At 35.0% G+C, this 12,443-nt stretch overlaps 1 protein-coding gene across 6 annotated transcripts in view; it reads right to left on the bottom strand.

Moving 5' to 3' along the window:
* Positions 1-12,443, bottom strand: part of PDHX (pyruvate dehydrogenase complex component X) — a 198,075-nt gene that overhangs the window by 140,544 nt on the left and 45,088 nt on the right. For 5 of the 6 annotated variants that reach the window (XR_008658385.2, XM_055281937.2, XM_063640986.1 and 2 more), the window contains exon 8: positions 4,103-4,161. The exons of the other annotated variant lie outside the window; for it this stretch is intronic. Coding sequence is in view for 4 of the 5 variants with exons in the window: in XM_055281937.2 (XP_055137912.1) it covers positions 4,103-4,161 (59 nt within the window). In the remaining variant the exon portion in view is untranslated. The remainder of the gene's footprint in view (positions 1-4,102; positions 4,162-12,443) is intronic. 6 annotated transcript variants of the gene reach the window in all.

Here is a 12,443-nt window from a genome sequence, read left to right on the forward strand (position 1 = left end):
CCTAATTGACTACCATTTATTTCCTTCTCCTGCCTAATTGCCCTGGCCAGAACTTCCAACACTATGTTGAATAGGAGTAGTGAGAGAGGGCATCTCTGTCTTGTGCCAGTTTTCAAAGGGAATGCTTCTAGTTTTTGCCCATTCAGTATGATATTGGCTGTGGGTTTGCCATAGATAGCTCTTATTATTTTGAGATATGTCCCATCAATACCTAATTTATTGAGAGTTTTTAGCATGAAGCATTGTCGAATTTTGTCAAAGGCCTTTTCTGCATCTATAGAGATCTAACTAAACTAAAGAGCTTCTGCACAGCAAAAGAAACTACCATCAGAGTGAACAGGCAACCTACAGAATGGGAGAAAATTTTTGCAATCTACTCATCTGACAAAGGGCTAATATCCAGAATCTACAATGAACTTAAACAAATTTACAAGAAAAAAACAACCCCATCAAAAAGTGGGCAAAGGATATGAACAGACACTTCTCAAAAGAAGACATTTATGCAGCCAAAAGACACATGAAAAAATACTCATCATCACTGGCCATCAGAGAAATGCAAATCAAAATCACAATGAGATACCATCTCACACCAGTTAGAATGGCAATCATTAAAAAGTCAGGAAACAACAGGTGCTGAAGAGGATGTGGAGAAATAGGAACACTTTTACACTGTTGGTGGGACTGTAAACTAGTTCAACCATTGTGGAAGTCAGTGTGGTGATTCCTCAGGGATCTAGAACTAGAAATACCATTTGACCTGGCAATCCCATTACTGGGTATATACGCAAAGGACTATAAATCATGCTGCTATAAAGACACATGAGCACGTATATTTATTGCGGCACTATTCACAATAGCAAAGACTTGGAACCAACCCAAATGTCCAACAATGATAGAATGGATTAAGAAAGTGTGGCACATATACACCATGGAATACTATGCAGCCATAAAAAATGATGAGTTCATGTCCTTTGTAGGGACATGGATGAAGCTGGAAACCATCATTCTCAGTAAACTATCGCAAAGACAAAAAACCAAACACTGCATGTTGTCACTCAAAGGTGGGAATTGAACAATGGGAACACATGGACACAGGAAGGGGAACATCACACACCAGGGCCTGTTGTGGGGTTGGGGGAGAGGGGAAGGATAACATTTGGAGATATACCTAATGTTAAATGACTTGTTACTGGGTGCAGCACACCAACATGGCACATGTATACATATATAACTAACCTGCATGTTGTACACATGTACCCTAAAACTTAAAGTATAATAATAATAAAAAAAAGATTCCATCAAATGACAAAATGCCTGGAAACCCTGTCTATTAATAATGTTGCCCTGTATCACAGGTGAAAATGATGCTAAAAAACAGAAACTGAAAACAAATTTCTGTTCTCAAAAATTATTTGTTTTCTAAAGAAAAAGATCCAGGCCTCCTGGCATGTCATTTAAGCATGGCAATATACAATTTGATTCCACTCTATCTATCCCATTTTACTTGTGACCACTCCCCTGAGATGAATTTTCCACTTGGCTCACTGTCATGCTACACTCATTTCCATTTCAAGGCTACCTTCACATCGCTTTTCAATTGCTCTTCCATTTTTCCATCTTTTAAGGCTTAGTTCCTTCACTCATTCAACAATATCACTATGTTAAAAGAATAAAGTCCCAAACCCTCAGAAGATTTGAAATTCTTCATAGACAACACTAAAGTAAAAGAGAAACTAAACAAAACCCTCATGAATGAAGAATATCTGGCAAATAAATTTAATTACAAAATGTAAAGAAGATTTATGGGACATGGTCAAAGTTGTATTAAAAATCTATTATCTTAGGGCAATCCGCTCGGGTCCCCTTCCATGCTGTGGAAGCTTTGTTCTTTTGCTCTTCACAATAAATCTTGCTGATGCTCAAAAAAAAAGAAACTATCTTAAACCTTATTAAAAAAATTAAAATGAATTACACATTCAAGTTTTTTGACCAAAATGAATCTAAGGAAATGAAGGAAAAAAATACATAACAAAACAGTACAAGCTAAGAATATATAAAATATGCAAGAGAAGTGAGATAGAGTTCAGAATAACCCCAGGCACTGAGGATAAAATAATCATAAGAAACAAATTTAAATGACTCCAGGCTAGTAAGTTTGGGAATCTAAATTAAATGAGTGATTTTCTGGGAAAATATGAGCTTTTAAAATTGATTTTTTAAAAAAGCTGAAAATGAAAACAGATCAGTAATTATGCTGAAAAAAAAAAAAGGGGGGAAAGCTGCCAAGATCCCCTCCTCAAAATAGAAGCAGGTTCAGATATTTTTACTGGTGAATTCTATGAAACTAGAAAATATAAAAAATTTTGTAATATTGAAATGTGTACAGAAGAAAGAGAAGAAGAAATGATCCAAATTCATTTAATGAAGCCAATGATTAGGGAAAAAAGGTCTGATAATGTTGGCACAAAATTTAAATTACAACTACTTATGACTCTGGATACAAAAATTATCCAATGAAATATTAACAAATAGCTTATGCCCATTAGAGATTTATTTAAGGAGTGCAAAAATGATTCACAATGATATTAATCACAATAATAGTCAATTATTAAATCATTAATATAATTCAAAATATTTCATCAATAGAGAAAAGTTATATGAATAATTAGATAATGCTGAAAAGGCATGCTTTTTAAGTTCTATATTAATGTATTTTTCAGAATCCAGAGTGCTAACCATTATACCATGGAACACTCCTTATTAATGTATTTTCAAGAAATAAAAACAAGTTAATTATAAATGTACTTTAAATACAGTCTGTTAACAAGCAGTGATCCCAGAAAATAGCCTTATTACAGAAAGGAGGCATGACGAAAAATAGTGCCAGGCAGGAAGGCAGGAAGCCTGGGTTCTAGATTTACATCTCCAGCCAGCTAGGTTTACATCACCTCCACTGAACTGCAAGCTCATATGTTCACCTGCCTTCCTGCCACCTCCACTGGAATATCTGTTAGGCTCCTCAAATTTAACATATCTAAAACCAAACTCTAGATTCCTTACCCCAAAGCTATACCCCTCCCAGTTTTCCAAATCTTAGTACATGGAAAACTCATTCCTCCCATTGCTTGGGCCAAAATGCTTGTTCCTCTTTCTCACACACCATATCCAATCCATCAGCAAATCCTGTTGGCTCTACTTCTGAAACATAACCCAAATCTCCACTTCACCCTAGCTCCATTTGCTACCACATTTGTCCAAGCCACTGTCATCTTCTAAAACCTCCCAGGGGAGCTCATTGTCTCCTCCCTTGCCTCTCCACAGGCCATATTCTACACGGCACCCAGGGCAGCCTCTCCTTTTCGTTTCTAAAGTATAAGTTAGATCACATTAGTTATTTGTTCAAAACCCTCCAAAGGCTTCCTTCTCACCCATAATAAAATCCCTAGTCCTCACCATGTCCAACAAGGCCTCACGTACTTGGGTTCCCCTTCATGCTCTCCCACTGTTATTTAAATCTTATCTCCCACCCTCTCCACTCTAGGCACATTCCACCCTCAGCACCACATCTTTGGTTAATGCGATCCTCTGCTTGCAGCCTTGGTGTTTGCTGGTCCCTCTGTGTGGAATGCACTTTTACCACATACCTATGTGGCTCACTCTGTTTTCTCAGGCCGTATCTAAATTATCGCCTTGTCAGAGGGGCTTCCCTCGCTTCCCTTTTGAAAAAGCACCCCTAGTTACTTTGTCTCCTTATCCTTTCTTTTTCTCCTCAGCACTTTCACCATCTGACATATAATAGTGCTTGTCTCCTCCAACTAGAATGTAAGCCCCGGGGACAGCAGAAATCATGTAAGCTTTTGTTTACTGCTCTATCTCTAACGCCTAGAATAAATGGTTTTTATTCTGCTCTTATTCATTGTGAGCCCTTTTGATTTACGGTTTCTTCATTAGTAAAATGAGGGAGATCAAATGATAGGATATTTTTAGCAAGACAATTATAAAATTTTTGTGATTTAAATATAAGAGTTCTATTTGTCATTGTAAAAATTCCACGACATGAAACTACTTAAGAAGACAAAATCATTTGAAGTCTGCTACTTACTTTAAGGGTAACGGCTGCTGCCTTGATGATGAAATCATTTACTGATACTTTAATGTCATCTGAAAGAAAAATAAGCTTAGTAAAATTAGTATTCCTAATATAACTTTAACATTGACCATTACAACTTCAAACTTGTAAATTATGGAATGTACTGACAAACAATGATAAAAAATTACAGGCTTTTGTTTGCTTAGTCAATAAGGTTCCCATGGTTAGAAAAACTTGCATTATATGAGGTCCTGGATAAATAATATGAACCATGAATGTAAGTTTACTTCTGGGCCTTGGTTATCAATTTTTTAAATTGCTTAGATATCATACACAAGAACCTGAAGGACCCATTACAAACATCATCAGAAAAAAAGAACTAACCCCTATGTCTCGAAAAAGACAAATGGTCTTTCTGTGGTGTGTGCAGTCAGGAAGTTTACAAGATGATTCGTTTTCTTCCTCGTTCTTTTCAAATACCCTTATTCTCTGTATGCTTTATAATATATCGATTATACCAGAACAGTGATACACGTAGGTACTTTATATAAACAGTTATATATACACATATGGGAAAGTGTTCGAAAATTTCTTTTTACTAATGAGGTGTAGGTGAAAAAAAATTTAACTGCTTTTTAACTTAACAAAACAGGATATAACAAAAGCCAAAGATGAAGCAATGCTGGCATAGGTCCTAGTGTGATTAATAAAATGAGGTTCTCCATCCATAGTTTTATGGTGAATGCATTTGAATCAATTTCTTTCCAGTATACATACTGATTTTAAAATAAAGCTGGGGTCCTCCCACTTCCTACAGAGCTGATCATAACTAAAGTATTTGTTTATGTCTTTGCATTTGCCACTGGGTATAATAGTGTTGGAAAATGTAAACAACACTTGATTCTTTCTTGCAAGAGCTTATAGAAAAAGACTTTAAGATCTAGATCTGGCCGGGCGCGGTGGCTCACGCTTGTAATCCCAGCACTTTGGGAGGCCGAGGCGGGCGGATCACGAGGTCAGGAGATCGAGACCACGGTGAAACCCCGTCTCTACTAAAAATACAAAAAATTAGCTGGGCGTGGTGGCGGGCGCCTGTAGTCCCAGCTACTCGGAGAGGCTGAGGCAGGAGAATGGCGTGAACCTGGGAGGCGGAGCTTGCAGTGAGCTGAGATTGCGCCACTGCACTCCAGCCTGGGCGACAGAGCAAGACTCCGTCTCGGGGAAAAAAAAAAAAAAAAAAAGATCTAGATCTAGTCAATGGTATGTGGCAAAAAATCTATCCTATTATTAAAGTATCATGGAATTTTAGGTGAATAACAGCTCATTCCACAGGCATCCTGGAGACTTCAGAAAGGGATTAGATGAATTACCATAAACCTAAATACTGTCAAACTGTCACAATAACTGTCAGCTGCAAAGTATCAAAGCTCCTCTAATTCAGAATTCCAGAAATATATAAACTTTTTTGCTTAAACCCCCTTTAGGAATAGAAATATAAATGGACTTACAGTGCTTACAGGCTTTTAATGATAACCACACAGACAGATTTGGTCTGTACAAATTCAAATATAACAGTTCATGAACTTACTCTGCTTACCTTTCATGGCTCTCTCAGCCTTCTCCTCACTTTATCTACTTACCCACAGGTATTCACAGTGAAGACTTCTAAAACCATCTGCCAGCTAACGACCCCCAAACCTACCACTAAGTCCACAGTCCTCACTTAAAATTCTGTATTCAGCATACTCCAACATTTAGGAACATTCTTGAGTTGAATGAAATATATTCTTTTACTGGCTCCTATGTCACATACCTATGTGGCTCACTCTGTTTTCTCAGGCCGTATCTAAATTATCGCCTTGTCAGAGGGGCTTCCCTTGCTTCCCTTTTGAAAAAGCACCCCTAGTTACTTTCTCTCCTTATCCTTTCTTTTTCTGCTCAGCACTTTCACCATCTGACATATAATAGTGTTTGTCTCCTCCAACTAGTATGTAAGCCCCGGGGACAGCAGAAATCATGTAAGCTTTTGTTTACTGCTCTATCTCTGGTTTTCTTCCACTTTCTGCCCACTCACTCATTTTTTATTCCTTTCCTCTCAATGTTGGCATCTCCCCAGGCTGGAAGTTCCAGTGCCAATTCCAAGGTTTTGATACCATTTATATAATGATGACTCTTCCAAATTCTACCTCTAATTCTGAGATACTGAGGCTTCAGACTTGTATATCCAATTTCTCACATAAAATTTCTACTTGCATAGCTAACAAGCATCTCAAATCTAACATGTGTAAAGTAGGTTTCTCTTTGAATTCCTCTATTTTTAACTCTTTATAATGGAGATTTTCCAAACATATTGAAAGGAGATGTTGTTACATTTACTGAGTAGAAAACAGTTTGTAAGGTAATATCAAACATTCTCATTTACAGATTGTTGAGACAGAAAAGCAAAGTGTGAAGCATGCATATAGAATGTTATATTTTGTAACTTTATATGAGAAAGAGGAGTGAAGATAGATAATGTGGGGTGTAAAGATTTTTAAGAAAATTCCTAATTACAAGGGTGTACCAAAACTGGACCATGCAAAGATAATAAACTAATTCATATCTCCTCTGAAATATTACTGTTTTCTGCCTTATTAGAGTAACAAAACAGGAAAGTGATTCCCATATTAACCTCTATATCATGACTAAGCAAGTATGATCTGAGAACTACAGGAGTGCTTCCAGGGTTCATTTTTTAGGTACTTATCACTTTCTTTAAAATAGCTTTCCATTTAGTTCCTTGAACTTTTAAAAGCTCTCAAGTTGTCTTTATATGAAATTTTGAAACTCTGTATATAAACTGATAAAAGTCCTGCTTTCACCTGAGATGTAGAAAGTTGCAAAAGAAAGCTGTTCCCATCCTGACAGGGTGAAAGAAAAAGCAGGATAAATTACAAAATCATAACTTTTCTTGAGCCCATTAGGGAGCGGAGGTTACAAAGCAAACAGGTGAACTGAATGCCAAAGAGTGATAATCCACTCAGAGGAGAGACAAACACAGGAAGTAAATACCCACTGTCACAGTACAGGAGTAAAGCGGGCAGAGTATGGTACAACGTGCATAAACAGACAGCGACTAGCAGCAGAGAAATGGAAACTAAAAAAACATTCAACTGGAAATCCAGAGGGGAAAATCCATGCTGACAAGATAAAAAATATATATTTTGCTAAGCTTTGCAGACACAGCTAAGAAATCAGTGAACTTGAAGCTAGGTAAACAAAAATTATCCAATATGAAACATAAAGAGAAAAAAGAATGAACAAAAACAATAGAACATTTAAGAGCTTTGGACAATTCAAAAAGTCTAACATTTAAAATTGGAGCCCCAAAGAGAAACCACATGGAACAGAAGATATCATTAAAAATAACTGGAAATGTTTCACAATTAAAGGTAGACAACAAACCATACATCTAAGAAGCTGAGAGAAACCCAAACAGTAAATACAATAGAAAAAAAAAAATCTAGGCATACAATAGCCAAATTGGTAATGGAGAAAATCCTGAAAGCAACCAGACAGGGGGAAAACATCATATACAACAGAACAAATATTAAGAATGGCAGCAGACATTCTAAGACAGAAAATAAAGAAATAGTATCTTTATTTAAAGAACTGAAACAAAAATCCTATTAACTGAAAAATCTATATCCAGCAAAAATACTTCTTAAAAATGATGAAGATATATCCATTAGGGTGACTACTATCAAAAAACAGAAAATAACAAGTATTGGCAAAAATGTGGAGAAATTTCAACCTTTGTGCACTTCATTTTTGTTTTTGGAGATAGGTCTTGCTCTATCAGCCAGGCTGGAATGAAGTAGTACAATTATAGCTCACTGTAACCTCCAACTCCTGGGCTCAAGCAATCCTCCCACCTCAATCTCCCAAGTACCTACTAGGACTACAGGCATATGCCATCTGCCTGACTAGTTTTTCAATTTTTTGGTAGAGACAGGGTTTCGTTCTGTTTCCCAGGCAGGTCTCAAACCCCTGTCTTCAGCCTCCCAAAGTGCTAGGATTACAGGGATGAGCCATCATGCCTGACCCATTGGTGCGCCATTAGTGGGAATGCAAAATGGCACAGCCACTAAGGAAAACAGTATGGTAGCTCCTCAAAAAATTAAAAATAGAATTATCATATAGTCCAGTAATTCCACTTCTGGGGATATACCTAAAATATTTGAAAACAGAGACACAAAGAGATATTTGTACAGCCATGTTCATAGCAGTATCATTCGTAATAGCCAAAAGGTAAAAACAACCTAATGTATTTATCCATTAACACATGAATTAACAAAGTAGGGTATATACATACAATGGAACATTGTTCAGCCTTAAAAAGGAAATTTTGATACATTCTGCAACATGCATGAACCCTGAAGACATAACGCCAAGTGGAATAAGCCAGTCACAAAAGGACAAGTACTATATGATCCCACTAATATGATGTACTTAGAATCATCAAACTTATAGGAACAGAAAGAATGGTGGTTGTCAGGGGTGGTGGGAAAGAGGAATGAAGAGTACACAGAGTTTCCATTTTGCAGGATGAAAAACGTTCTGTAGATGAATGGTGGTAATGGTTGCAAACAATGTAAATGTACTTAATGTCAGCGAACTAACTGTACACTGAAAATGGTAAGACTCATGTTATATATTCAACTACAATTTAAAAAATTGTTTTAAAAAGGAAAAATGTGAAAGACAAAATAGACTTTTTCAGACAAAAACAGAAAATTTATTGTCAGTCAATCTGTACTATAAGAAGCATTAAAGGAAGTTCTTTGTGTAGAAGAAGTCCAATAGCAGACAGCACTTTAATTCTATACAAAGAAATGAAAAAAAGTACAGATAAATATAAAAGACACTTTTTCCCTCATTTTAAAACTCCAAAAGAGCTGATTTGCTAAAGCAAAAAACATTAAACATGTATTCTGGGGCTTACATCATAATACAGAAGTAAAATATGACAACAGCAGTACAAAATATGAGAGGGAGGAAATGCAAGTATATAGTTATGAGGTTCTTATATTAAACATGGAGTGGAGTATAATACAATTTGAAGCCAGGCTGTGATAAATTAAAGAATTATATTGTAAACCCTAAGAAAACCATTGCAAAGACAGATAAGAAGAGAAAAAAGAAGATAAAATGAAGAAATACAATAGAAAGATAACAAAATAAATAACCAAAAAGATAAGGAAAGAGAATAAAAGAGATGGGACAAAGAGAATGCAAAGAAAGAACAAAATGGTAGATTTAAATCCAACTATCCCATTAAATGTGAGTGGTCTAAACATCTTAAGAGACTAAATAATTGGATAAAATAGCAAGAACCAACTACATGCTGCCTTCAAGAAACCTATTTAAATAAACATATTTACATTTAAAAAGTAAAAAGATGCAAAAAGATATACTATAGAAACATGAGTCAAAGAAATCTGTAGTGGCTACAGATGTGATAAAGAAGGCTTGAGGATAAGGAATATTACAAGGAATAGATAAGGACATGACATAATGACTGGTCTGTTCAAGAAAACAAAATTCCTAACTGTGTGTGTGGCCAATAATAGATATTCAGGATACATGAAGCAAAAACTGACAGAGCTGAAAGGAGAAACTACAAATAAACAATTATAATGAGGAATATCAACACTGCTCTCAAAAGACATAAACACTATTAACCAGCTTGGCCTGACATTTATAGAACATTCCCTTACAAAAATAAAAAAATTCTTTTCAAGAACACATACCAAGATAGACCATACTATAAATATAAAAGAAATATCAACAAATTTAAGAAAACTGAAATCATATAAAGTGTGTTCTCTAAACACAATGGAGTTAAGCTAGAAATCATAAAAGAGAAATCAATAGTCCTCAAATATTTTGAAATTAAGTGCATACTTATAAATAACTCATTGATCAAAGAAATCACAAAAGAAATAAATGAGAAAACATTTTTAATTGAATAAAAGGAAAAATAATGCCAGGCGTGGTGGCTCACGCCTGTAATTTCAGCACTTTGGGAGGCCTAGGTGAGTGGATCACTTGAGGCCAGGAGTTTGAGACCAGCATGGCCAACATGCTGAAACCCTGTCTCTAGTAAAAATACAAAAAATTACCCAGGCATGGTGGTTTGTGCCTGTAATCCTAGCTACTCAGGGCACTGAGGCGTGAGAATCATTTGAACCCAGGAGGCGGTGGTTGAAGTGAACCGAGATCGCACCACTGCACTCCAGCCTGGGTGACAGAGCAAGACCCTGTCTCAAAAAGAAAAAAAAAAAAAAAATCAACATTTGTGGGATATAGCTAAAGCAGTGCTTAAAGATAATTCAAGAGTATTATATGCTTGTATTAAAAAATAAAGGTCTCAAATAAATGATCCAAATTTTCACCTTAAGAAACTAGAAATAAAAGAGCAAAGTAAACTGAAAGCAAAGAGAAAAAAAATAAAGAACAGAAATCAATGAGATCAGTATCATAGAAATACCAGATAAGTTAATAAAACCAAATGCTGGTTCTTTGAAGAGATTGAGATCAATAGAACTGGTAACCCTTTAGTCAGAATGATCTAGAGAGTAAAACGCAAATTACTAATGTCAAAAACAGAAACATTACTTCAGATAAAATGACAGTATAATAAGGTAATGTGGTGAATAACTTTATGCCAATAAATCTAGTGACTTAGATGACACAAACAAATTTCTTGAAAGACACAAACTACCAAAATTCATTCAAGAAAAAAAAAGCTGCATTCATTTTTAAAATAAAATTCATAGTTAAAAACCTTACCATAAAGAAATTCACTAGTGAATTCTACTGAACAATTAAAAAAGAAATAACACCAATTGTACCCAAACTCCTCCAGAAAATAAAGGAGGAGGAAATGTTTTCCAACCCATTCCACTAGATAAGATAACAAATCCGAAAAAATGTCTCCAGAAAAGAAAACTACAGGTTAGCATTTCTCATGGGCATAGGTGTAAAGATTCTAAACAAAATTTTAGAATACAGAATCAAACAATATGTGAGAAGGTTAATCATCAAGTGGGTTTTATATGAGGAATACAAAGTTGATTCCACACTTGAAAATCAACCAATGTAATTCACCTTATTAACAGACAGAAAAAGGAAAAGTTATCTGAAAAGATGCACAAAAAGTATTTGACAAAATTCAACATCTATTCATGTTTAAAACTCTCTGCAAGTTAGGAATGGAAATTCTTTCAACCTGAAAATAATATTCTACAAAAAACCTATAGCTAACATAAAAGACTGAATGCTTTTCCCCCAAAATCAAGAACAAGGCAAAAATATCTGCTTTTACCACCTATATTCATTATACCAGAGGTCCTAGTCAGTGCAATAAGACAGGAAAATAATATGAAGGCCATATAGGTCAAAAATAAAGAAATAAAACTATCAGTTCATGCTAAAAAATCGGTATGTCAGCAACCTTATTTATAATTGATTTTTGGAAGAAATATTACAAATTTAATAATCTGTAAATGCATTCTGAACAAGAAATATAAAATCAAAATTTGCACAAAGAAGAATATCTAAGATATTTATAATCTAAAACATCCTTAAAAGTTCTGGATTTTAAACAATGAAATGTTAAGGACTGCTTTGTTTAAATACCATACCAAAAAATATTCAAAACAAAAAATAACCATTTGGTCTACACAAATCATTCATGAGTTCTTACAAAAAAATTGACCTATGTAAATGCTAAAGCACACCAAAACATTAAGCCCACTTTTGCTTTTAAAATAACTAACCAACCAAATTATAGTACTTCAGATTTCAGTATCCCTTATCCAAAATACTTGGAATCAGAAGTGTTTCAGATTTCAAAATTTTTTCAGATTTTGTAATATTATATTTACTGTTTTGGCATCTCTAGTCCAAAAATCCAAAATCTGAAAAGCTCCAACGAGGACTTCCATTGAGCTTCATGTTGGCACTCAAAAAGTTTCACATCTTGAAGCACTCTGAATTTTTGGTTTTGGGATGCTCAACCTGTATTTTTAAAGCTCAGTATGTAACAGAATTGAACTCAGTAACTGCCTGCTAAATAAATGTTAACTAAATGTACATTATTCAAATATGACAAAGAGGAAATAAAAGCAAGGTAGAACAGAAAGCTTTATTCTGCATAAAGGCATCTGTGATTTATTTAATACGTGGAACCAATTCACTTTTTCAAGGAAACCATTGCTAATTTTTTTCCTCTAGCACAAATATACCCAGAGTAGAGTGCAAGTACATTATGAAATCCTTTATAATTTTATAAAGGATTTCACGAAAG

The sequence above is a fragment of the Symphalangus syndactylus genome, chromosome 6 (assembly GCF_028878055.3).
Source record: "Symphalangus syndactylus isolate Jambi chromosome 6, NHGRI_mSymSyn1-v2.1_pri, whole genome shotgun sequence".
NCBI lineage: Eukaryota > Metazoa > Chordata > Mammalia > Primates > Hylobatidae > Symphalangus > Symphalangus syndactylus.